A 23,930-nucleotide genomic window follows, 5' to 3' on the forward strand; every position below is an offset into this window, starting at 1 on the left:
CCACCTGTGGAGCATAATCCCAAAATAAGGCCTTTAATGAGTCTGTGGGATGTGGGATACTGACGGCCCTGTGAGATTTTGCAGACCTCATCTCTGTTCAAGACTACAACTAGATTCCTTGTTGGGATCATTTCTCATTCTTTGTACAGCTGTGTACAAAAACAGCAACCCCAGCCCAGCTGTAAAAGCTACAGCAGCACAAACTGCATCACATTGCCACTGGAATTTAAATGCATTCATTTGGGGAAAATGGTTTTATTTTTGATCCTGCAACAGAGTTTCTCTCACATTGTTGAAATGTTGCAGCTACAAGAACAAAGATCTTATCAGTGGAGATCTCGGTTTCCATCACCTGGCTCCGTTTGTCCAGAACCAACAAAGCATTAGATACCTGGACTATGTTGTATCCAGATAACTTCAGGGTTAACCCTAGGTTTCTGTACTACTAAGCAGAGATGGGCAGTACAAGTAAGGCGTTACTGTAATCCGATTACTTTTTTCGAGTAACGAGTAAAGTAAGGGATTACTATTGCAAAAACTAATTAGATTACTGTTACTTTCCCGTAAGCACGCTGCGTTACTGCGTTACTAAAACCGTGACTTTCTTGCGAGTGTCTCATGACAATGACGTAAGCGAGTGCGACGTTTGTGGCAACAGCTGTGTGCAGATCAACAATGGATAATATATGAGTGCAGGAGAGAGTATGAGCGTGCAGCGTTGAAAGGGTGGAAGCACTGACCTTACTTTGACTTTGATTCCATAAAAAGTGACAAAAACATTAGCGTCCGCTGTTCACTGCGTGGGAAGAAAACTTCTTTTTACAGGGAAAAAACCCCTAAACTTCCGAGCAAGCACCGACAGTACGCTGCCACGGGAATGTGAAACTCCCAGATCCTTCCACTGACCGCTACGACACACCTGCACCAGGGCAAACCTCCGCCTACGGCACTCCTGCTATACAGGTGAAAATAGAGCAACAGGACCGCTAGTCTTTGATTTTATTTATTTTCTGCTGTGTTTCACTTGCATTTATTTGAAAGAGTGAGTGTAAACACAAAAAACTATTTTATTTTATGTGCTGGAATGTGCAGAAAATAGGTTTAAATGTTAAACAAATTTCTTCCAGTCAGAGAATGTTGCATATAATTTAATTTTTGCTTGATGCATAAAGAAGACGCACCCTTATTTTCTGAACTTTGAGGCGCTATCTTCAGGTGACACACACCTCCCACACCTCGAGTGTCAGGCTGGTTTTAAAAATCAAACTAGACACTGCACATGATTGAGGACAAACAAGTTAACTTAAACAAGCTTATTTTTTAATGGATCTGCAAAATTGTTTGAATTTCCAAAGAAAATTTCTGTACCTCCCGCCCACAGTTACCCAGTGGCAAAAGTTACACAATGTTACAGAAACGTTTCCAACCCAAAGAAATCTGCATGCAGGAAGAAAAACAAAACAAAACAAAAAAAGAAATAAAAAGTGAAATAAATCATACAGATAAAATAAAATATCAACAAACAGGACATACTGTATAATGCCGTTCTTTTGGCTGGAGGAGAAATTCAAACGCTTCAGCTTCAGTTCAGTGTCTTCATGAAGAGAGCCTGAACCGACACATTAAACTGTAATTTCATTAAATGAATGTGGCTCCGCCCACCACACAGCCCCGCCCCTGTCTTCCATATAAGGCACAGGACAAAATAAACCCCCACATACAAAAGGAGCTAGCCACGCCTCTGTCACTTGGTAACAAATTGACCAAATATGGTTAGACAACAGAAACCGCACTAAATGTACAAAATGTTAATCCTATTTAATCTCGTTTTAACTTTGATTTCCTCAGACTGAAGGTGAGTGCTGTGGGTGGGTGGGGTTAAAGGGGGAGGGGTGTGAGGGTGTCCAACCAGGTGAGCCTGTGCAAAGGAAATATTAAAAATATGAGCTTGTCTTTTCCACACATTTTTTTCCTTTTTTTTTTTTTACTTAAACTTTAAAACAAATGACAAGAAATGTGACTGGATTTCTCTTTTTATCAGAAATAAAAATGATCATTAGATGCAGAGTGGAGGAACATAGTTGGGTGGAGAAGTGGGAACGAGGGGATTAGACATATGAAGTGGTTTATTGTTTTTATTCTGATAAAGAGACAGAGTGTCAGTGTGCAAGAAAACTCATGAGACAGGTTAGAGGGCGAGTTAGAGTTAGCAGTGTGAGAGAGAGAGAGAGAGAGAGAGAGAGAGAGAGAGAGAGAGAGAGAGAGAGAGAGAGAGAGAGAGAGAGAGAGAGAGAGAGAGAGAGAGAGAGAGAGAGAGAGAGAGAGATTGTGTGTGTCTGAGTGTGTTTGTGTGCGTTAGTGTGAGTGAAACAGGAGTTGTTCAACTGCAGCACTTGCTCTTCCAGCCTGTGACTCCTCCTCCGTTGCTGATGTCGACGTTTTCACTGTTGGGCTCTTTTACAGGCGTCTGTCAAAGACACACACACACACACACACACACACACACACACACACACACACACACACACACACACACACACACACACACACACACACACCTTATTAAATATGCACCAGGAAAAATGTGAAGCAACCACTCTGGTTTATGTCCACAATCGCTCCCTACTAAGGCTGGCATCATTAACCATTTCCTAGTTCAGATGCTTCCCCAGTTTCCAAAAATCAAACAAATACTCAGACATATCAGGATCAGCCTGTAATTCAAGGGGGATAAAAGCCAAAACCGTCTTTGAAACATTAATTTAATGAAATACTGGAATATTTCCCATGATGCCGGTTTTTTAGCTTCAGTATGAATAAAGAAAGGGTGAGAATGACAGCTATGAATGGTTGCCATCAGGTTTCATAACTGGGTGACACCTTAGTGGAAAAAATAAATAAATAAATTACTGAACACATGTTCCACGTGAGACATTGAGCACACACCTTTCTGAGGATGTCTTCTGCTAACGTGAGGAAAGCTTTCTCGATGTTGATGTTGGCCTTAGCGCTCGTCTCAAAAAACCTAATGCCGTGCTCCCTCGCAATCTGTGGGGAGGAAAACAAACCCAGTCAGAAACTGTGCATGTGGTCCAGTCCAAAAATAAAGCTGCTGATCTCCTGAGGAGAACAGAGATCAAGTATCACACACACCTGCCTGAGTGGAACTGTGTGTGTTTGTGCGCTGATATTGTCACTACCAGTTTGCTTTGGTACTTTAAACCAAATCTGTTAAAGGCCCTGCAGTCTCACACAGGTGTTTCCACTCGTTCTGGCTTATTAGAGCTCTGTTAAGGATGAACTTGGGCTGAACTCTGAACATTAAATCCAGAAACTAAACTCTAAATCAACTCGATATCCAACTGCCAAACTGACAGACATCCAAGTACTGCTCACAAATGCAAAATAGGGGTTTAACTCTGAGCGTGTGTGTCCCCTGAGCTGCTATAGTTTTTATTTTATTTTTCCTTTTAGATCAATTTTGTTACAGTTTGATTGCATTAATTTATTTTTACTGTCTAAAAGTGTTTAATTGTGGCTATTATAAATTTCAGACTTTTACATGATACAGGTGGTATCTGTCAGAAAGTAAGTTAAGAACTATGGACACATAAGACAGTCACATGGACAGATTTATTTTCTATTGGAAAAAAGTTACAATTTTATTGATTTCCCGCATTAAAATTGTGAAGTGATGGCATACGGGCAGTTAAAATGAGTGTAGATACCAAGCTGTTATACTAAGAATATCAGGTTATTGAGGGTTTTTTTCATATTCAACAACAATTTTCTGTTTAAAGAATGAATGCAACTGAACACTATTTTTTTTACCTACAGTTTTAGTCTCATGTTTGGAAGCTAAATGAAATTTCACAATAGTTTAAATGGCTTGCTTACCTACTTAGTACAAATAATTCAATCTTTGGCATTTGAACTGCGAAAGAAACTGAGAAAACTAGGTTATTGTTTCTTTGTCTTTCCACAAGGGAACCTTAACTACAGTTCATGAGAAAATAAAGCATCTCATTTCTTTCCTTTTAGTTCATCTCTCCACTGTTAGTTATTATTACTAAAAATGCTAAACAATGGTAACAAGTTCAGTTTGTGCAGAAAGACAAACAGCAGCTCTGTAGAGAGGTACAGATTGTAGTGGAACGTTTGAGCTGTAAATACACAAACAAAGCTACTATCACCTGTTCTAGCACGGCATTTAACTCCTATTAACTTCAGCAGAAAGTAACCTCATGGAAATGTCAGATGGGCACAAATGAGCCACAATTAACTACAGAAGACTTTATGAGTGGCTGCAAACTCAAAGTGCAAGGCTGCAGCAACAAATCAACCAATCGTTGCTGCAGCCTTGCAGGACCTCATTGACGAATGGCCCTTCACAGCTGCACAGGACCGCACCACCTCACCTGCTCTCCCTTGGCTTTTGGTACGACCCTCTTGTCATCCATGTCACACTTGTTGCCTAGCAGCATTCGCTCAACGTCCTCATTTGCATGCTGAAAAAAATAAAACACAAATGAGGAGATTATTAGATCACATTTGCCAAACTTCATCTACATTAAGCTTTTTAAAGGATTTATTGCTTAGATAATCCAAGCTGGCCAATCGAGCCCATGATTCAGGCCCTTTTCTAAAAGAACCAATTTCTAGTGCTGTCTAATTACCACTAGTAGGTAGAGCGAGTGGACAAATGAGTTATTTTCCAGAATAAGGGGCATTTCATTATTGCAAAAGGACACATGTCCAGTTCATACTCAGAGAAAAAAGTAAAACACAAGTGGTCTCTAATAACACTTTTGAAGTTTGAGATATTATTAGGAGTGTATGAACTTCTATAGACAGAGATGCAGGATTAGAAAGGCAGAGCTACTACAGGCAAATGCATCACGTTTCCTTCCTCTGACCAAATTGAAGGTTCTAAAGGTAAGGGTGAGAAAAATGATACGAGACACAGTCTCATCTAATCCACCTGGCTTAAATTCAAACACCTACAGTGTGTTATTGCACCAGAAAATAATGCAGACAGCTAACACGAGACATCCAATATCCAAACAGTCATATTAACTTCTCAGGTCTAATCTGATCTGGAATGAATCCTCAGGATTACTCGTGTAATGCAATAATTACTAGCGAGATCATGTGAGACACAAGATGTATTCAATACTAAAAACAGCGGAAGAGACACTAAAAAAAAAAAATGAAAGGGCGGAGGCACACAGAGAAGACAAAGTTGCCATATGTTGCAGTTTGGCTTATAATCACAGAACTTTGCAACAGTCTGACATCTGTCTCCAACTAAACTGACATTTCAAATACTAAGCAGCCACAGCATTAAAACCAGTTGCATAATACTGGTTAGTCTCTCTGCTAGAAAAATAGTTAGGATGTGGGAAGGTGCGGACACCGTTGATCTTGGACTGGCATCCTTTAGTTCTTCTGGGTTTGCCAGTAGGACCTCTGTAGATCAGGCTCAATCAGGTGTCACCCTACAGATGAGACTAGGATCTTTGGCCTTTGTAGGCTGGATCATCACCTGTGGCACTGTCTTGTGTTCCTTGAGTGGTTTCTGAAGGGGTCTTGCACTGCAAGTGCTTGTGGGAGGCTTGTGGGGGCATGTCTTTAGAACCACAGCCATGTTTAGTTGGCTTGGATTGTGTCAAAGTTACAACCACATCCAAGCAGAATATTGAACTCCATTCATACATCAGTGGTTTTAATGTTGTGGCTGATCAGTGTACATTAGGTCTCATCCTTGTGGCTTCATCTATTCTGATAAAACACAGATGCACAAACAAAGTCCTTTTTCTGACCCAAGAAGAATGCTGTTTATACTGACAAAACACAGCACTGCAGATTCAATAATAAACAAGCGAAATTTAAACAAAATAAATTCTAATATTTTAACACCACTGTGAAAGATCTTGAAGGGGCTGGATTAAAGTTGGATGCACCTGATCAGGCTTTGTCTTGGCTCAAAATGTGATACTTAAAAAAAATTAAATACGAACAACATTTTCACAGTACTCCGATTCTAAAAAACTGTTCTTTTTGTAAGCTTTTGTACAGTTTAGGTTACAGTCTCCCTCCACCTTCCCATAATCCTCACCTCTTCAGGCCATGATAATCCTCAGCACAACTGCTCTGTAAATGATTAAGGCAAAGGGCCTCCTTTTTCATTAGTAGTTAACAAAAGTCCATCCATTATGCTACTTGTGGCCATTTCCTTAAAAAAACAAAACAAAAAAAACAAAACAAAAAAAAAAAAACAGCACAATAGGGCTGGGCTATATCATACCGTTCACGGTAATACCGGTATAATGTTAGGCAACGATAGGAAAATGAAATATCGCGATAGAATATGGGTAAAACGCGCATGCGCAGTGCCTATGTTTACATAAGCACATGGCGGCGACGCAGAATGAGAAGAGCGAAACTGGATCGTTGAATGAAACGGATGAACCAGAATTGGTTTGTAAAAATACTGCAACTTCAGTGGTGTGGAACTGGTTTAGCTTTCGTCCGTCAGATACACAACAAAGCACTATTTCTGGTAGAGCATGCTAGCGGGCCGGCGTTAGTACCGTGTTTTTTGGAAAATACGGCACACTTAAAATCAATCCTTTGATTTTTCTGAAAATCAACAGTGCCCCTTATAATCCCGTGTGCCTTATGTATGAATTCTGGTTGTGTTTACTGACCTCGAAACGATTTTATGTCGTACACGGCGCTCGAAAATCTGTCAAATGTTTCAGTACGACTTTGCTAAGCTACGAACCCGCACCGCTTGATGGATTGTCGGAGCATTACGGCTATCGTAGGCAGGAGGCTCGCGGAGTGATACGTACTGTGCTTCAACATAATATTACCGTGTTGTGTGTAGAGATGGACCGATCCGATATTACGTATCGGTGTCGGTCCGATACTGACCTAAATTACTGGATCGGATATCGGAGAAAAATAAAAAAATGTAATCCGATCCATTAAATATCACGAAAGCACCTCACAAAACTTGCAACACGCCGTAACTCACCTCAGAACGTTAGCACGTCGGAGCAGTATGCATCACGTGATAGAGCGGCTGTGGCATGCGGGACCTGTCGGTGGTCTGGATAGCATTTGGAGCTTCGCTAGCAACCCGGCATTTCATCTCCGACAAAATTATCCCGAGAGAAGTAAAGCAAGTGTGTAAGTCCATCTCTGAATGTTTGTAAAGCATTCCTGCGTTAAGCTTAACAAGCGACTGCCTCTCCTGCTGCTACTTCAATCATGAAACTGCTTAACAATCAGCTGATCGGCTTTTCTGTCGCGAGTCCGTGTCTCTAGTTTGCTTTTGGCCCACTTTGCACCAGAAAGAGGAAACCAGCGGCTGAACAACAGCAGCACGTTTAAGCTTGATCAGCTGTTGTTAGAATTTATTTAATATAACTTTCTACTCGAGGATCTTTTTCTACGTAGCTGACGCTGGTAACTGTGCAGGGGCGGATCTAGCAAAGTTTAGCCAGGGGGGCCGATAGGGCATTAACAGGGAAAAGGGGGCTCAAAGACATACTTTTCTTTCTTATTCTCATTTAAAATGTCTAGCTTTTAATAAATAATTATCTGACACCCAAAGTTTTAATTTGATGTAAAATGAATAGAAGTCCATTACTGTATATAGTAACTATTAAGTCTAATATATATACCCTAGTAAGCTATAGTACTTTTTCCTTTGGGAAGGTACCATCTGTGCAGTCTGCAATTTTGTTGAAGAAAGATGTTGAATCTATTTAATATTTCTTGAAAAATAATTGATTTCTGTGCATTTTTTTCACACTGCATCAAATTAAGGTTGATTACGTCGATTAAGCATCATGAGGTGGAGCGTGAGGGGTGGTTCCCTATTTTTTATTTATTTATTTTTGTTGTTGCTGGGAGTTGGAACCCTATTAGTTAGGTTGCTTAATATTTATGCTAAGTACTCTTTAAAATACCAGAATAGGGAGGATGGTGTAGGTTTAAGTTTATTAGATTGATCAGTATTGCTGAACTATGAAATATTTTTTTTTTTTTGCATACAGGTATAACAGAATAGCTTTAGTGTAGTTGTTGTTTTAAACTTGAGTATGAACTTATACAAAATGCAGCAAGATATTTAAAAAACAGTTTTGTTGATTAAAAAACACTATATCGGATTCATATCGGTATCGGCAGATATCCAAATTTATGATATCGGTATCGGACATAAAAAAGTGGTATCGTGCCATCTCTAGTTGTGTGTGTATAACCTCTTTTTAAGTTTTGTGTATATTATACATTGTTATGCTGAGGATATGTCGGCCAGTTTCCACTGGAAATGCCTTTTGGTTAAACTGTCAGCAAGGAATTTGCATTTGCACTGTTAATTTTTTATATAACTTTAATGCACTTTAAAAAGCTGCTTGTTTAAGTGAAAATACATTGATTTTTTTTTTTTTGCACTAATAAAGTTCAGGAGTTGCAAAGTATTTTGTCTAGTGTCAATTATATCGTTATTGCAGATTTTCAAATGTATATCGTGATAAATATTTTTGGTCATATCGCCCTGCTCTACATCACAACATGTGAGAAGGTCACTGGGAATGAGGCATAAGCTTGTGATCGCCACAAAAACCACTAGATGACAAAACAAGCACCCGATTCCAGTTTTTTTTCCCAGCACAAAGCAACACCCAACGTCATCTGAGTCAGGCCATAATCAGACCGTTAACCATACACGGCATAAAAGACGGACACAACATCAAGATCTGAAAAATCAGACTGCTGAAACCTGCACGCTTTTCAATAACCAGCAGGTGGAAACTCCTGTGGTTCCAACAGCACTTCAGGTTACATAGAAGTTTATAGGAAAAATAGCCCTCAGCTCCTCTCCTCTGTGACCTCAGTAACAGCATGTCAGGTTTCAAAACACCAAGATGGCATTGGCAATGATCAGCTCGGGGTTTCACAGCAGATACAGCCATCTTTTATTCAGCCAGTGGTCTTAACAAGACGTTACAGCTGTCTCACCTTGAATGTGTTCACTGTTACTCAGCTTTTATAATGTTAAAAACAGGCTGAAACAAGTAAACCCGCCCTTGTTGTGTCAGACTGTTTGTGGTACTGCTTGGTAAAACTGTACAACTACTTCTGCAGTGAGACAGATGCATACAGACAACTGGCTCATCTGATTCATTTTAGTCACACACTCCTGTTCCACAGCTCGCTGCACACAGTTTAACTAGCCCGTTAGTCATGTTGGCCGCATTCCCGTGAAGTGTTTATCGCCATGTTTTTGTTCCAAAGACATAAAGAAATAAATGCAAAATCAGTGTCAACGATTCATTCCATAAAAATAAAAATGATACAGAGTTTGGATACTTTGTGTTGGTGTTTATTTGCCTCACCTCATCAATGTTGCGCAGCCATTTGCTGATGTTTTCGAAGCTCTTGGCGTTGGTGATGTCATAGACCAGCATGATGCCCATGGCTCCTCTGTAGTAGGAGGTGGTGATGGTGTGGAACCGTTCCTGCCCTGCTGTGTCCCTGCACAGAGAACATGTTTTTATTTGCATGTGTTTTCTTGGGTTTGAACTGCAGTGACCTGCATGAAAGGTGCTTCACAAATAAAATTTGACCAAAGAATTGCTTAAATTTCTTCATAATACGCTGAGATTTCACACATTTATCAGCTACAAATGCTTTGTTCAAAACAGAAGAGTAAATAAGCAAATAACTCTGAAGAGTCCAAACTCAGCGAAGACTCTTTCTTTGAGTTGCTGTTAGACTGAGGAAGCTGATTTAAGAAAATCCCTCCAAATAAGATTAAAGACAATCAAGACATTTGTTAGTTAAGAGAAGCTGAACCCTAAGGGCTTGTAAGCACTCATGTATAATGTGGGGCTAAAATTCACCAACAATACAGTTCCAGAGGGAAGGTCCAAACATTTTTTTGATGAAAAAAAAAAAAAAAAAAAAAGGTTGTATAACATTTGAAAAGTTAATTCATTGTTATGTCAATTTTGACCAAAACAGTAATTATGATTTTTGCAGTGACATCAGTCAGTCTGTTGTGGGAAGCATTGAGACCAGACTCTCTATGTATGTGTCTGTGAGAAGATTCTTAGTGATTAAGTTAAAATAATCAGCCATAAAGTTTGTAGATATGCCTACAATTTAGAACAGCAGCTATCTAAAATGTTGAATACCTCATTGCTGCCATACAAATATAAAGGTCCTAAATGCAAAACTGAAACAGTACGATCCAAACCATTGAGGTTACTGGATTATGAGCTAGACTAGATTAAAAACATGACAGCAATTTAAACCAAGAAAGTGTGATGAAGAAGCAGCCTCTCATCTAGCAAACCATCTGCAACAGCTGTGTTTCATCAACATAAAAAGTTTTTCCACATCAGCCAGTAATATAAATTTCACTGTTTTAAGCTAAAGGAATATTTTAATGTATGTGTGCTGCTCAGCTCAAACGCAGCAAAGTCAAACAATCAAAACAAGTGAGTATTTAAACATTTAGTTGAATACGATTTGAAGAAAGCCCCACATATAGAGTGATTAAAGATAATTAGCACTTTATTATGTAGCATTAAAAATGAATTCGTGCCACTTATTTATGTCAGTCTTCTTAACCGTAAAAACTTCATTATTTGTCCCAGTTACAGTTCAGTAGAAGGCGTGCCAGACATGTGAACCTGCTTATGTGAGGCTATTCTTTTGGTCACCAACAGAGGCTGACTTCGATGATAAAATATTTAGTTAATGCACACTTCAAACTCGACGCAGAGACAAAAAGAAAAAGAAGAAGAAGAAAAAAAAGATACTGCTTTAAGGCCTACAGGAACAATGTTATTTAATTTTAACACTTCTTGGAAGAAAAACAAACGGCAAAGCCGTAGCAGGCGGGTTGACCCAGGTACAAATACATTTAAATCCACTGCAGGTTTCCTCGCATGTCTGCACTAGCATCAGCCTCAGCAGTCACTTCTTGCTTTCTGTGGAAACTCTGCCAACATCCATCTATCACCGCTGACAAGGGAAAGAGAGGAAGCCCAGGAGCACCAGGCACCAAAGCAAATCAGAGCTACACTTAAAGAGGGTGTTTAACTAGATACGAGTGTTAATCAAGACACAATGTGCTTGGACAGGATGAAGGGAAAATCTGATCTGAGCCTGAAATGCACATGATCTGACACAAATTTTATGCATGTGCAAGTTATTAAAGTCTTGCAAGATATCTTTCATGACTTCATACTCACTCATCGCTATCCACTTATTAACAAACAAATACCAAAAAGTAAAATGATGCATTTTAATAATGAAAGACATATTTTTACTCTTCAATTGTCCGTCTATCGTCCTTTCTTTGTCCTTTCTTTGGGCAAAAGCTTTGCTCAAGAAATGAAAACATATCCTGACAACGAATAAAGTAATGTCTTCAACCACTGAGTTTAAGAATACGAAGTACGATCATTAATTTGACAGTAATCAGCTTCTTTATTAAATATTTGCCCACTATTGTTTGTCCCCTATTCAGTACTGCATTTATGGTTTTATTCAATTAGAGTTTCACCTTCCAGTGGCAAATCAAATTTCTCTGTACTACCTCAATAATTTGAGTTTTTTTATTATAGTTTGTTTTTAATATTTCAGCTGTTTAACTTACATTTCCAGACAGTAGATCCCAACTTCCCAATTGCAAGATCCCAAGAACCTAAGCTGACAAGTTACTCAAAATAACGTTTTTGTCCATTGTGCTTGTTTTCTAGAGTAACAGTGGGTGTGGCTGTGCAGGTGTCCGTCTCTGAGATAACATGAAAAGATTATCTTTGAATGAACGGACTGTATTCAGAGAAGCGCAATATCCGTTACAGGTTCTGTATTGACCTGAAACTGTCTTCTTGTATTGTGCTACAATGTATTTGTACCTTTGTAGTTATCATGTTTTCTACTTCAGGTTATGCATCACAAAGCTCTGATTCATTTATTTTCAATGTTACTAAAAAAAATGTCCATATCGTTCACCATTATCAGTCACCTTTAAATAACAGGCTCTTTGTCATCTTGTAGCTTCAAACCAAACTGCTCATGTCTCATATCTTTTTATTCTGGTTGCTATAGTTAATTTCTTCTTGAACTGTCATTCCTAAAAAAAAAAAGACTGCCTCAACTGGACTACCAAAACCTTTAGTTGCAACTCTGTTCATTACAAAAGCACAAATAATGCCTTTTTCTTACATTAATCATTTTTTATCTTCATTACTTGAACTTGATTCTCCAACAACTTCAATTTGCAAATTAAGCTAATTATGGGATTTTTTTTTATTTTATTTCCAAGTCAGAAAAAGGATTCCACAGGAAAATTAACAGAACAGTATTTGTTTTTTTAACCAATCCCAAATGCTTTCATCCTATAGACTCATAAGAATTAGACCAAATACTATGGACAATCTGCTGTACAAATGCATTTTTTCTTTTAATTCATCCTGTTTCTCTCCGTAATACTTAGAGACAATTTGTAATTCAAATCTAATCAATTTTTGCCAAACTTAACCAATTAAAGGCTCCAAAATATGAAGATTTATGCATTCCTTGAGCATTTGGGCCTTACTCAATGGGCGCTACTCATGTGGGAAAAAAAAGAAAGAAGAAATAATTACTCATCTGGTACAGACAACGATAACCCTACAGCAGACCTAATGGACTGATGATCATTTCCTGTTCCTGCATATTTCAGTGCTTAAGGGAGGTATGTCAAACAGATGTTTCATTATGACATAATGATTCACAAAAGAGGCTACGCTGAAACACGATTCTCACAAGCTTGGTGTGTTTTTCGTATCTCCACAACACTGGCATGCAAACAAAAACTCACATCTATAACTGACTCACCAGATCTGTAGTTTTATCTTCTTTCCTTGTAATTCAACAGTTTTGATCTTGAAGTCTATTCCTGCAAAACAAAAAACAAACATGTCAGCTTAACCAATATCCATCAGTTGTAGAACATAAGCTGTCGTGAATAAGAAGAGAGATGAACGGCTCCAGCACTGTGACAAAGAGAAAGTGAAGGTCAGAAACAGATAAATCAACGGCAGCGGTTTAGCAACAACTGTTGCCATCATAGAAACAATAGCATTATCTCTTCCTGATTCTGCAGTGTCATTCTCAGCAGACAGCTGGGATCAGCAGCTGGGCAACAACGGGTGCACACAAACCAGGTCACTGAGGTCAAAATTATACTTGTTTTCAGACAGCTGTGAGTATTTTTTTAATATATATAACATACATATAGGTTGCACCTTGTAGTGCATTTGATCCTAACAAGGTTGAAAAATAAAGCTACTACAACTAAAGCGCACTAGACCATATGAGCCAGTAAATACTGAACTTGTACTCTGGTGCACCCCAAAAAGGTTTCGGGCTTCCCCTCGAAGGACAGTCACCAGGGTTGTTTTTTTACATTTTGCATTATGAAATAGAAAAAAAAAGAAAAATTTCTATAAATTTATGATAAGTAAGCAAACACAGGCTCATCATACTGCTTTAACCATATGTGGAATAACTGTACTTACTGGTACTGTTTCTCATCTTAAAACATTATATTTTCTGTTTTGTTTGTTTAATTGTCACCTTTTGGCTACTATTACTAACACCTACAGGATATTTGCCATTCACCGTTAAAAACTAAAATATAAGATGAATGCACTGCTACCAAAGTCCATAGTTAAGTGAAAACTGAACCATATTTTTGCTTTGATTATCAAATTTACGTCACTTGAACCCAGGAGGACCCTCACATGCTCTCAGGCACTACTCTCACAACTGTAAAACTTCGGTGATCTCAAATAAGATTTTTTTTAAACTAGTGCTTTAAGTGTTTTTGTAATATCTGAGGTTTCAGCCTAAAGTTGTTTTTTTCCTTTTTGGTTGGAGATTGAACTCGGGGGAGAAGTTTTGTGGTGCTGCAGTGTGCAGTCTTTCCAATGTCGATGTTTTCAAGATTTACAAATAACTGTCAAGCAGTGGAAAGTTACTGACGCTTCTTTTTCACATTCAATGGAATTTGAATTTTATCATTTGGGAAAAAAGGGTGTAGAGCTACAGTTAAGGGTAGAGGGGTTACTTATTAAACAGGGGGCCAACTTCCCTCATGTTTTTCTTTCACTTAGTATAACCTATTTATGTCCTTTTAAATCTGTGCTACAACAAACAGCCAATGACTCATGATATTACAGTAACTGTTAAACCCCTCACCTGGGCATATGTAGGATTTCTGCATTTCAAAACTATAATGAACTAAATAAAAGTAGGGGATTTTTTGACTCAAACCACTAACTTCTTTCTCTTTGAAAAAGCTAGAAAACATAAGAAGGCAATTCAACCATCAACTTCCCACTTGAAAGTAAAACACACTAGATTATTATCCTCTTATACTTTAAATGTGAAGGGTAGGTGACTCATCAGTTTCATTTTTAGCCAACAAGTGGTGTTTTCCTGCTAAACACCGAGCTGTCAGTTCTGCTCTTGGTCAGACCTTGTGGTTGGTTAAAAAGTCCAAGAAACAGCTGTGCTCTAGGTGGGGCAAGTTTATAGAATAATGAGGAAACTGCCTGCCAAAGCCTGAGTCACAAAATATTATGCACATCCCATGGAGAGAAAGATACAGTTGGACAGAAAGAAAAGCTAGGATTTAACGCTGGTAAAAGAGGGGGAGTTTTCTACACAACAAAAGTTAAGCTCTTGAAGTCAGCCTCAACAGGGATGACGTGTTACTATTGAGGAGAGTAAACGCAGAGGTTCACTCTTTTTACTCTGTGAAGGGAAAAAAAAGAGAAAGAAACAAGTTATGCGCATTGTGCAATCACGGATCATTTATCCAATCAGTGGAAAAACAGTTATACCTATCCCGTAAAGAATGACACTTTCCATGAGATGTGAATGTTGAGCTGGATGCAAGCAGTTTATAGTCGGCTTTCTTCTTAATACCAGAGGAACCATTCCTTCCACAAGCATGAAAGCCACTGTCTGCTTCTGCCAGTTTCCGTGCAAAATTCATTAAATGGAAAAAGATTTCAGTCGATACTATGCATATTCACTCACTTAATAAGTGTAATCTGTAAGGGAGAGGGGCTGAGAGACGGGCTGGAAGCAGGAATAAGAGATGGATGAGAGCGGGGGGGGGGTTTCCAGTGGGGGTATTTTGAGAAACAGCTGTGAATCTGTGTCTCCAATGGTATGAGTCCTGTGTCACAGGAAGAACACATTCCTGTTTCATGTCCTGCTTCTGCCGTTGGGAGTTTTGTTCCTTTCAGCTTTTTAGTTTAGGTGTTTATTAACTAGTAAATCTGGCCCCCTTTTGTGGAGGATTTCCTAAATGTAACCGAGAGAAATTTTATGGCTTCTCTGGGATGCTTTATATATAAAGCTACTCTGGGAAAGCTTCTGTCAACCTCATGACAGAAGCATATCTTGTAAGCATTATCTCAAATGAAAGGCCATTTTATCTGTTGCTTAATGTAGTGATACGGTTTAAAAAAAAATAAATAAATAAATAAACATCACTATTTTTCAAAGATCGCGAGAAATCAAATTCTAGTATTTAATTAGCCCGTTTCTTTGTGCTAATGAGATGTTGCACAGGTACAGTTAACACATGTAGCTTTCCAACCAAGCTTGCTAGGCATTAGCTGATATGTTAGGTAACTGAGCTATCAAACTAATTAACTCCTGGTTCTAAAAGAACAACATGGTGGCAGCCAAAACACTAACACAAAGCTTCAAAACACTAAGTCCAAAACTAGAGAGTAACATCCTGGTGACTAGATCCTTCAATAGTTTTTGACCACTGTCTGATAGGTTAAAAGCTGTGGATCTAATGTAAAGTTGTCTCCCACCAACCACTTAAACAACAAAAACAGAAGAATGCACTACTGACAACCACAGGTCAGGCTGGTAAAGTATGTGTGGCACAGTGAGAATAGATGATATTGTACAAGGAGAAAAATAGGAAAAAAAATGTGTAAAACTTCTTCAAGAATTAGGTGCGGTGCATAAGCCACCAGGTAAAGCTAGCATGTCAGGTCTGCCACAGTGGCACTGGTCCTGAGCAAGAGACTGACAGTTTCTAGTGAATACTAAAAAGTATTTCTGCTTGATAAGCTCATCCCCAACCTCAAACCACTCACAGTTGTGGCAGGGTTATCACATGCTAGTGGTTTCATTGGACCCCATTTTCATGTTCAAACCTAGCCTCTTGACTAGAGGCATGACAGTTCTGAAAATGAGACTGAAATCATATACAAACATCCACAATTTAATATTGTGGCTTTCTGTACTGTGATATCCATGTGAAACTGATAAAGCATACTAGTCTGGTGAAAGCAGTACCGATTGTTCAGGTGACGAGTGAATTGCAAATAACAGAGTCTAAATCGAATAATACAGTTTCATTTTTGTTCAAGTGATTGTGCTTTCCTTGTTGTTCATACCTTCCTTATAAAACCCGAGGCACAGACTGAACCATTGTTTTGGTTACACACCTACTCTTTAAACATTTGCAAGTCTTTGTTGGATTAGATATGTATAAATGTGCCTACATAGATATATATTCCAGAGACATTTATACTGCACAGTTTTGATGTATCACTGCAGACAAGACAAGATTTATGTATGTATTTATTTATTTAAAAATAAAGGTATCCATCTACCATTGTCTTCTTTTAACTGTCTTAGCACTGATTTATCTTTTTTCCCCCCCATTTTGCCTGCAACTTTTTAAAAACAAAAAACCCAACAAATTCTTGTTAACAATGTCTGGGTTTCTAAGCTTAAAAATACAGTATTTTTTACAGTATCCAGTATGTATTCAACCTTTACATACAAGTTATTGGTATCTTGTAATTATACGATTCGCTAGAACATTATTAACTGTACTGATTGAAATAATCTTAAAAGTATAGTTTTACAGATTTGCTTTGATAACCATATACACCAATCTACGTACAGATTACGTGACTGGAGAAAGATGACATGTTCTACATACAATTTTTACAGCTTATCACATTGCACGCGGCTTTGTTTTGAATACAGATGTAGAACAAAGACAAGAGACGAGCCAGGAGCTTTCAAGTGCACGAACTATGCTGCAGTTTTATAGAGGACACTCTACAAAGGAGCCAGCAAAAAAACAACAACTTGAGATCATTTCTGTTCCTTGATTTCCAAGTATTTCTTCTTAAGTTTCAAGTTGACAGATCATAACAAACTGAACACTCTAAAACGATCACTTCCTAAACTAAACTGACCACAGTGAGTGTTGTCAACACTTTCTTTTCAAGCACTTGTGACTGATCACGTTGATACTTTAAATACCTTCATAACCAACATAATTTGTTCCCACGTAACTACACAGAGGTTAAAGCTCCAGCAACACTTGCAATATACAGAACTACTTTATTATCTGACTGATGCATTTTGGCTTGTGAACTTAGACCTTCATGAGTGACAACACATTCTGACTTTTTGTTCTTATCCATGCACCTTAGAAGTAGGTGAAGCTGTGCCAGATAACGCTACTCTGTTTTTATGGACTACACAGAAACTGGGTATGTTTCGGGGTTTCCTGCCTCAAAAGGGACCTTTAGGGGCGATGACTACATCTGCACACAGTTAAAGCATCAAGTCTGTATTTACATTCCCATTTAGTTATGGCCATTTGATAAACAAATATGTATTTTATGCTTGAGTAAAAGAAACACCACATAAATAAACTGAACGGTACTTTCATTCCAACCCTGTTGATTTTTAGTCTGGATGATGATACCACATTTATTTTTAATTTGGAGGAAAATCCCTTGTGTTTACGGTGTGAATACCTCCAGCACCATTTTAACACATTATCCTCAGCTGCTTCACATGGAGGAGAGTACACAGAGTATATAGAATATATTTAACAAAGCAAATAAAACACCTGTAGCTGATTTAAAAACATAAAAGTACTGACTTACTACCCATCTTGCCAGGAAAGCACGTATGCAAGGAGCAAAGGTCACTACCGATCTCTACGTGCTGAAGAACCTGTTAGTCTGGACCAATTTTCCCCTTCTTCCAACTAACACTACACATTTCTTCCCTTAAGTGACACAGATCTGATGTGGTGGCTTTGACTCAAATAAAACACATAGGCCTAAATCTAATTGACTGCATGCTGAGAAACGACATGGGGTGTAATAAAACAAACACCCTGCAAGTCAAAGCAAAACTAAAGGAATGACAAAAACAATAAAACGAGTACATGTGACATGAAGAGTTACAACAGAGTGACAGGTCAGTGCTCTAGCTGAACAAATCTAATCTAGCCTGGATGCCAGTGAGAATACATTTTCCCTTTCCAGTTGTGTGCTTTCGGCTATGTAGTGACAAAGAGCACGGCTTCAGAAGAAAGCTCAGTCCATGAATCGAGCACATAACACCAGCACATTGCAGTCAAGCAAAGCACGTTTTATATTACATTATTACTCATCACTAATCTTAAGCAAGAGGAGTAAATGGAGCCTTCACTTGGGTTATGCAGGGACTTGACATAGTTTGACACTTGACTCATGTGAGCGTGATGTTTGGCGCATGCGTGAATAGGACGGATGGGGAGGGGATGATGATGCCATCATGATGAATTGTTTAATGGTTCTCACTGGCGCACTTGAGCAAAGTAAATAAGTATACAATATTTACTCAAGTACTTAGAATACAAACTATAAGCGCTTCTAATTTTAGAAAGAAAATGCAATTTTCAGCTGCTTTTATACAATTAGATTCACTATAGTCAAAGTTTTCACCTAAAAAGTTAATTTCTTACATCATATAATCAAGTTCCCAATGCTAGAATATCCAAGTCGCTTAAACAGCTTCACCTCCATTACCATTAGCGGTGACAACAATCTGAAGCATGAACCCTGTCCTTCTTATCTTCAACGTCATGCTGCTCTGTTGTATCTTATTTACCCCTTGGGGATAAATAAAGTCTTTCTGATTCTGATATCCATGAAACCATGAACCCGTGAATAATCACTCCTTCAACTTGTGATAATCAAGTAAAATTTTGCTTTTACAATCAAGTATTTTTTGTTGCTTCAAATCAAAACACTCATACAGTTGTTGCCTTTAACGTGTAATTCCTGACAAGGACTGTGCAATAAACCTATATAGGCTGATACTGAGAAGTAAACACCTGTCACTTAAATGCACAGGCGATTTTTCTAGTGCAGCACGGCCCTGTGGTGCTACTAGCCTTGCTAGCTTCTTAGCCGCTGGGTCAAGTAAACTGACAGCAAATTTGGAGACTTAACGGGCTATAATTGTTGCTGCCCAGTTAAACCAAACCAAGATATAATGATAGCGTTTTGTTATTAACGTCGCAATCGTTTATGAGCAAGTGATGGTTTAGTAAGAGCTCATAAAGGCTGCGCAACTAGCTTTCCAGCTAACCTGTACAGGCCCTAGAGAGAGCTGCTGCATGCTCATACCACACTAGCCGCCAACAAATCCGTCCTGCATACAACCTCCAGCTGCAGGGTAGAGGCAGGCGAGACTCACAGCTGTCACACTACCTCCGGTGGATGCAGAAGGGTCAACGAAATCACCTGTTACAACGCCCGTGATCTTCTTACCTATGGTGGAGATGAAGGTTGTGTTGAAGGCGTCGTCAGAGAAGCGGAACAGCACACAGGTCTTCCCCACGCCCGAGTCGCCGATCAGAAGCAGCTTGAACAGCAAGTCGTACGTCTTCTTCGCCATTGAAGAATCAGTTTGTGTTCACCCCGATAGATACAAAAAACGATACCCTAGAGTACGCCTATGTGAAGTCTAAAGCCAGCTCCTTGGCCAACCTGACCAACAACTGTCCTCTTGGCTGTTAACAGTTAACAAACTGTGGATTTGTTGATTAGCTTTGGCAAGCTAGTTGGCTAAACACCACCCAAAATAATGTGTCTGTAGAGTCGTCCTAGAAGTTCTAGATTCCCAAACCCGACCGTGGTACCCCCCCTTACAGCATGAGAGCAAAAATAGAATCTCCTTCTGTGTGATACCTCTTTTTCACTCTTTCTTTTCTCCCACACAGTCGGGACAAAATGGCTCCTCTCTCGCACTCTACCCCGATTCACTCTTTCTTCAAACTAACGGCGAGCTAATTCAGATTCTCGGCACACCCCGTCATTCCAGAGCCCTGGGACAAGCTCGACCGAGAAGAAACTGGGAAAAATCAAGACATGAAAGTGCGCCGAATCTGCTGTCTGTTCCAAGTAATTTCACTTTTTTTTTCTGTAGAGATTAGACCGAAATACAGACGACCGCCGTCGCCTTCGAATGGGAGCCACCGCGGCGACACCCTAGACCTTTTGGCACGCCTACTCCCGCCCCTTCTGTCAAAATTCACGGCTCTGATTGGCCATTTCAGCTGTTGCTCCTTCAAGCGCCCTAATCTGAATGGCTATCCAAGCAGGCATTGTAGCGGTAAAAAGGGGGCGTGTCTTAGCCTGACAGAAAGGGCAAATGTTACTCTGTAACATACGCTGACATTTAGGCTCAAAGCGCCGCTCATATCTCACTGTGAAATGCCGCTAGTGAACCAAAATGGCGACGAGTTTCATGCGGATCTCTAGTAGCCGGGGTGTTTCAGCTTTCATGGCAAGCTGGCAGTTGGTGCGGTGACTATCCCAGCTGTGAGTCAGGCAAAGTGATGTCATATGTAAGTTCTTCTGTGCTTGTTACGGGCGTTTCCCACATCCTCTGCTCTGTGAAGTGCAAGGTCACTGATCCTCTAAAGTCTTGTAATAAGTATACACACCGAAAGACAGTCTGCATGTACACGTAACTGCTGTAGGGCCTTTTAGAGTTGGCTTTGTGTGTTTGTGAGAAAGGACAGGGACTCTTTCCTTCTTCCGCCTGTCAGAGTTGTTTGACTCTCAGACACTCCTTAGGAATGCTGAGTATGCCCTGCTTTCCACTGCCAAGTACAGACTTGATGCAAACTGAGGAAGAAAGATATGAAGAGAGAAAAAGAAGTCGGAGAAAAAGAAAGTTTGAACAGGGCTAAATAGTCTATACTGCCACTCCAGCAACTCTCCGTCTGCTACAGAGAGCTGTCACAATGCCACCAGAGTACTGAACAAACTGAAATATGACCACATTGTGGTGCTAGATGAAAAGCCAGGAGTTAAAAGTTCCTCGCCACATTGCAGTGGACCAAAGTCAACAAAGCTTCATCGGTCCCTTTACTTTTTATGAGCCAACCAACCACAGATCTTCCCCAGGCAAACACCCACGGGAAAGAAAAGAGTTATCCACTATATGGAAAATTAAGAAAAGACACACATGCTCAAACCTGCAGTCAATAAGTCACAAAGTGATTCATTAAAGTGATAAAGTATAGGGACTATAATGAAAGCTTATATACTTTAAGTGATCCAGTGAATACACACGTTGTTATGCTGTGTTTACTTAAATCCACGAATGCCTGCACAGTTACAGGATCCATGATTTTTCCTGTCCGGAAATGGGGAATCATTTATCTCATATTTTCTTTATGTGTCACTTGCTCAATTAGAACATTTTTTTAATCCTAAATGAATCACTGCATTCTTCCTCCACTGTTAGGAAATCTTTTCACTCTAATAAATCAACATAGAAATTCTTTCGGGGGGCCTTTGGGGTTTGCCTCGCAGGAACAGCAACTCTCAAATTTCTTCCTTCTGCCTGTGATTAAAAAAAAAAGAAAAAGAAAACGGTCCATTGGGGACGTATTTATTTTGTAGCTTATATGAAGAAGATATGCAAGCTGATTCGGGCCTCACTGTTTGGCTTGGAGCACTTTGATTTTTTTGTGCACTGGGGCTGAAACAACTACTTGATTGACCTATTTTGGTCCAACAATAAACTTCAGAAAGCTCATTTATTTCAGTAGAAACCCATAAATTCTTGATATTTCGCACCATACTTTTAAATTACCTGCTTAGCATTTTATAAAATACAAATAATACAAATTACCCGCAATCATATCCAGATATTTACTTCACACATAGCTGGATAGTCTGTGGTGAGCTTGAGTCACTTGGCTGTGAGTGACTCATAAAAGGTGACACCTAAGCCGGGGAATTTTCGCTGTGTTATTTTCATCAGTCCAGTACATTTACTTATTATTGCTTCCCCGGGCACATTAAACACATCTCAGTGCTCAGTGAGGTGTTGAGTCATTTGTGTCCATTAGCTTTCCCACCGTGTGTTGAATTCCCCATGTGGCTGAGATTTTCACCTTTTTGTCAGCGAACACAGGGGTTGGGGGAAGTAGTTGAATGTAAGCTTCGGTAGTTTCCCAGAGAATCGCTCAGAAATCACCTACACTACAGCGTCACCTCCTCCATTACACCTGGAAAGACTACTCACGTGAATCCTCCCGACCTACTTAGGTGGCTTTTAACGACACACTTGATCCAGCAGAGGGCGCTAATGTGTTGCATTTGAATGCTCTTAGATGAGTCTTAAAATGATTCATTTTACATTTTTCCTCCTTGCCCTAAATTTTTGTTGCTTTGGGACAACAGTTGTATACAAACTGGGGTTCTCCCTTCAACAGAGGAGTCATGAATGTGGGAAATTACTCCGTTTCTTGTGTAGCCAATTAAATATGAGTTATACTTCCTGGATTCATCCAAATTAGAAGGAAATTGTTTTTTCTTTGACATAACTCGAGGATCTAGTGACTATACTTACACAGCGCAGAGTCACCTTTCTGGCACATTATTTTTTTTATTTTTTTTTAGATAATTTCTGCACATATGGGTCCTGTTTTAATTATTTTTTATTGATACTGTACAGGATTCGATCATAATTCTTTATACTCTTTAGTTAATTTTTTTTATGATGTCACTATCAAACTGTCTGAAAACTGAAAACCACTTTCCAACAGATCCCAGTCTTTACTGTAGCTGTGGACCTTTGCAGTGTCTTTGCTGTAGTTAATGTTGCATTCTGAAAAATTCTGCATAATCCCCTTGACAGATGCATCTATTGTTTTTCTTTAAAACCACTGGACAAAAGCCAGATTTTAAGAAAAGCGTCTGTCACACAGTGTTGACTTGACAATACATGGATCATTAGAGGAGGGATGGTGCTTTTATTTTCCTTTTGGAGCAAAATCAATCAATCAAAAATAAACTACAATAATATTCTCTGTATTTTTCTTGCAACAAATCTATTTCCAATAAAGTATCCAGCGCCAGTCCTGTTTGATCACATCACCTTTTTATTGTGTTTTTATGTAGTGACAGTATGGCTTCTTGAATATTTTCAGTCTCTATTATTGTGAGAATAGAGGTAACTGAGGTAATTACACAAAAGCAGGAAATAACCCAGCTGACCCTTCAGTGAACCAGTAAATACAGACTCCTGCTGGGTACCCAAGAACTCTTCAAGGGCCAAAGCTTTATTTTAATTTTAGAGGAGATCCCATGTTTATTTGTTTTTTTTATAGTTCGAAAATAAACAGCTAGATGAACTTTTCTTTATGACAACATCCAGTGTGTAATGAAAGGGTTATGTATAAATTTTCCCAAGCTTAATGCACTTAAATGGGAAGCTGTGTGGGCTAAATGTCGGTGTGAGGCTATAATAATACATATGAACTATAATTTTAAGAAAATGTTTCAAATTATGGGGACATCCACTGTGTAAACACACACGCAAACGGTCCAGTTTCAATTCCCAGCTGTACAAACCATCCGTGACCATTTAACGAGTTGGTGGCAGCCTTGGACAAGAATCGAGTCTTTGGCGAGGCAAAACTCGATTTCCCATGATTCTTTGTTCCAGTCCGCAGTGATGTGGGGTGTGGTGATGGTTGAATGACTGTGTAT

The 23,930-nt window shown here is 39.1% G+C and overlaps 1 protein-coding gene across 1 annotated transcript; it reads right to left on the reverse strand.

Annotated features, from left to right (window-relative positions):
* Positions 1–1,298: 1,298 nt before the first annotated feature.
* rab10 (RAB10, member RAS oncogene family) lies at positions 1,299–20,439 on the reverse strand. The gene is made up of 6 exons (XM_026194009.2): positions 19,689–20,439; positions 12,913–12,973; positions 9,414–9,552; positions 4,419–4,508; positions 2,947–3,048; positions 1,299–2,467 (listed from the first exon to the last, which is right to left on the reverse strand). The coding sequence occupies exons 1-6, from the start codon at positions 19,813–19,815 to the stop codon at positions 2,381–2,383; spliced, it is 606 nt and encodes a 201-aa protein (XP_026049794.1). The 5' UTR covers positions 19,816–20,439; the 3' UTR covers positions 1,299–2,380.
* Positions 20,440–23,930: the final 3,491 nt, after the last annotated feature.

This window comes from Astatotilapia calliptera, chromosome 15 (assembly GCF_964374335.1).
Source record: "Astatotilapia calliptera chromosome 15, fAstCal68.1, whole genome shotgun sequence".
NCBI lineage: Eukaryota > Metazoa > Chordata > Actinopteri > Cichliformes > Cichlidae > Astatotilapia > Astatotilapia calliptera.

What these genes read in the sequence shown, in the direction of transcription:
- rab10 (XM_026194009.2), bottom strand. Translation starts at nt 19,815, where the DNA reads ATGGCGAAGAAGACGTACGACTTGCTGTTCAAGCTGCTTCTGATCGGC. An exon ending in AAGATAAAACTACAGATCTG is followed by an intron (nt 9,553 to 12,912) that starts GTGAGTCAGTTA and finishes TTCTCTGTGCAG; the next exon opens with GGACACAGCAGGGCAGGAAC. An exon ending in CAAAAGCCAAGGGAGAGCAG is followed by an intron (nt 3,049 to 4,418) that starts GTGAGGTGGTGC and finishes TCCTCCCCACAG; the next exon opens with ATTGCGAGGGAGCACGGCAT.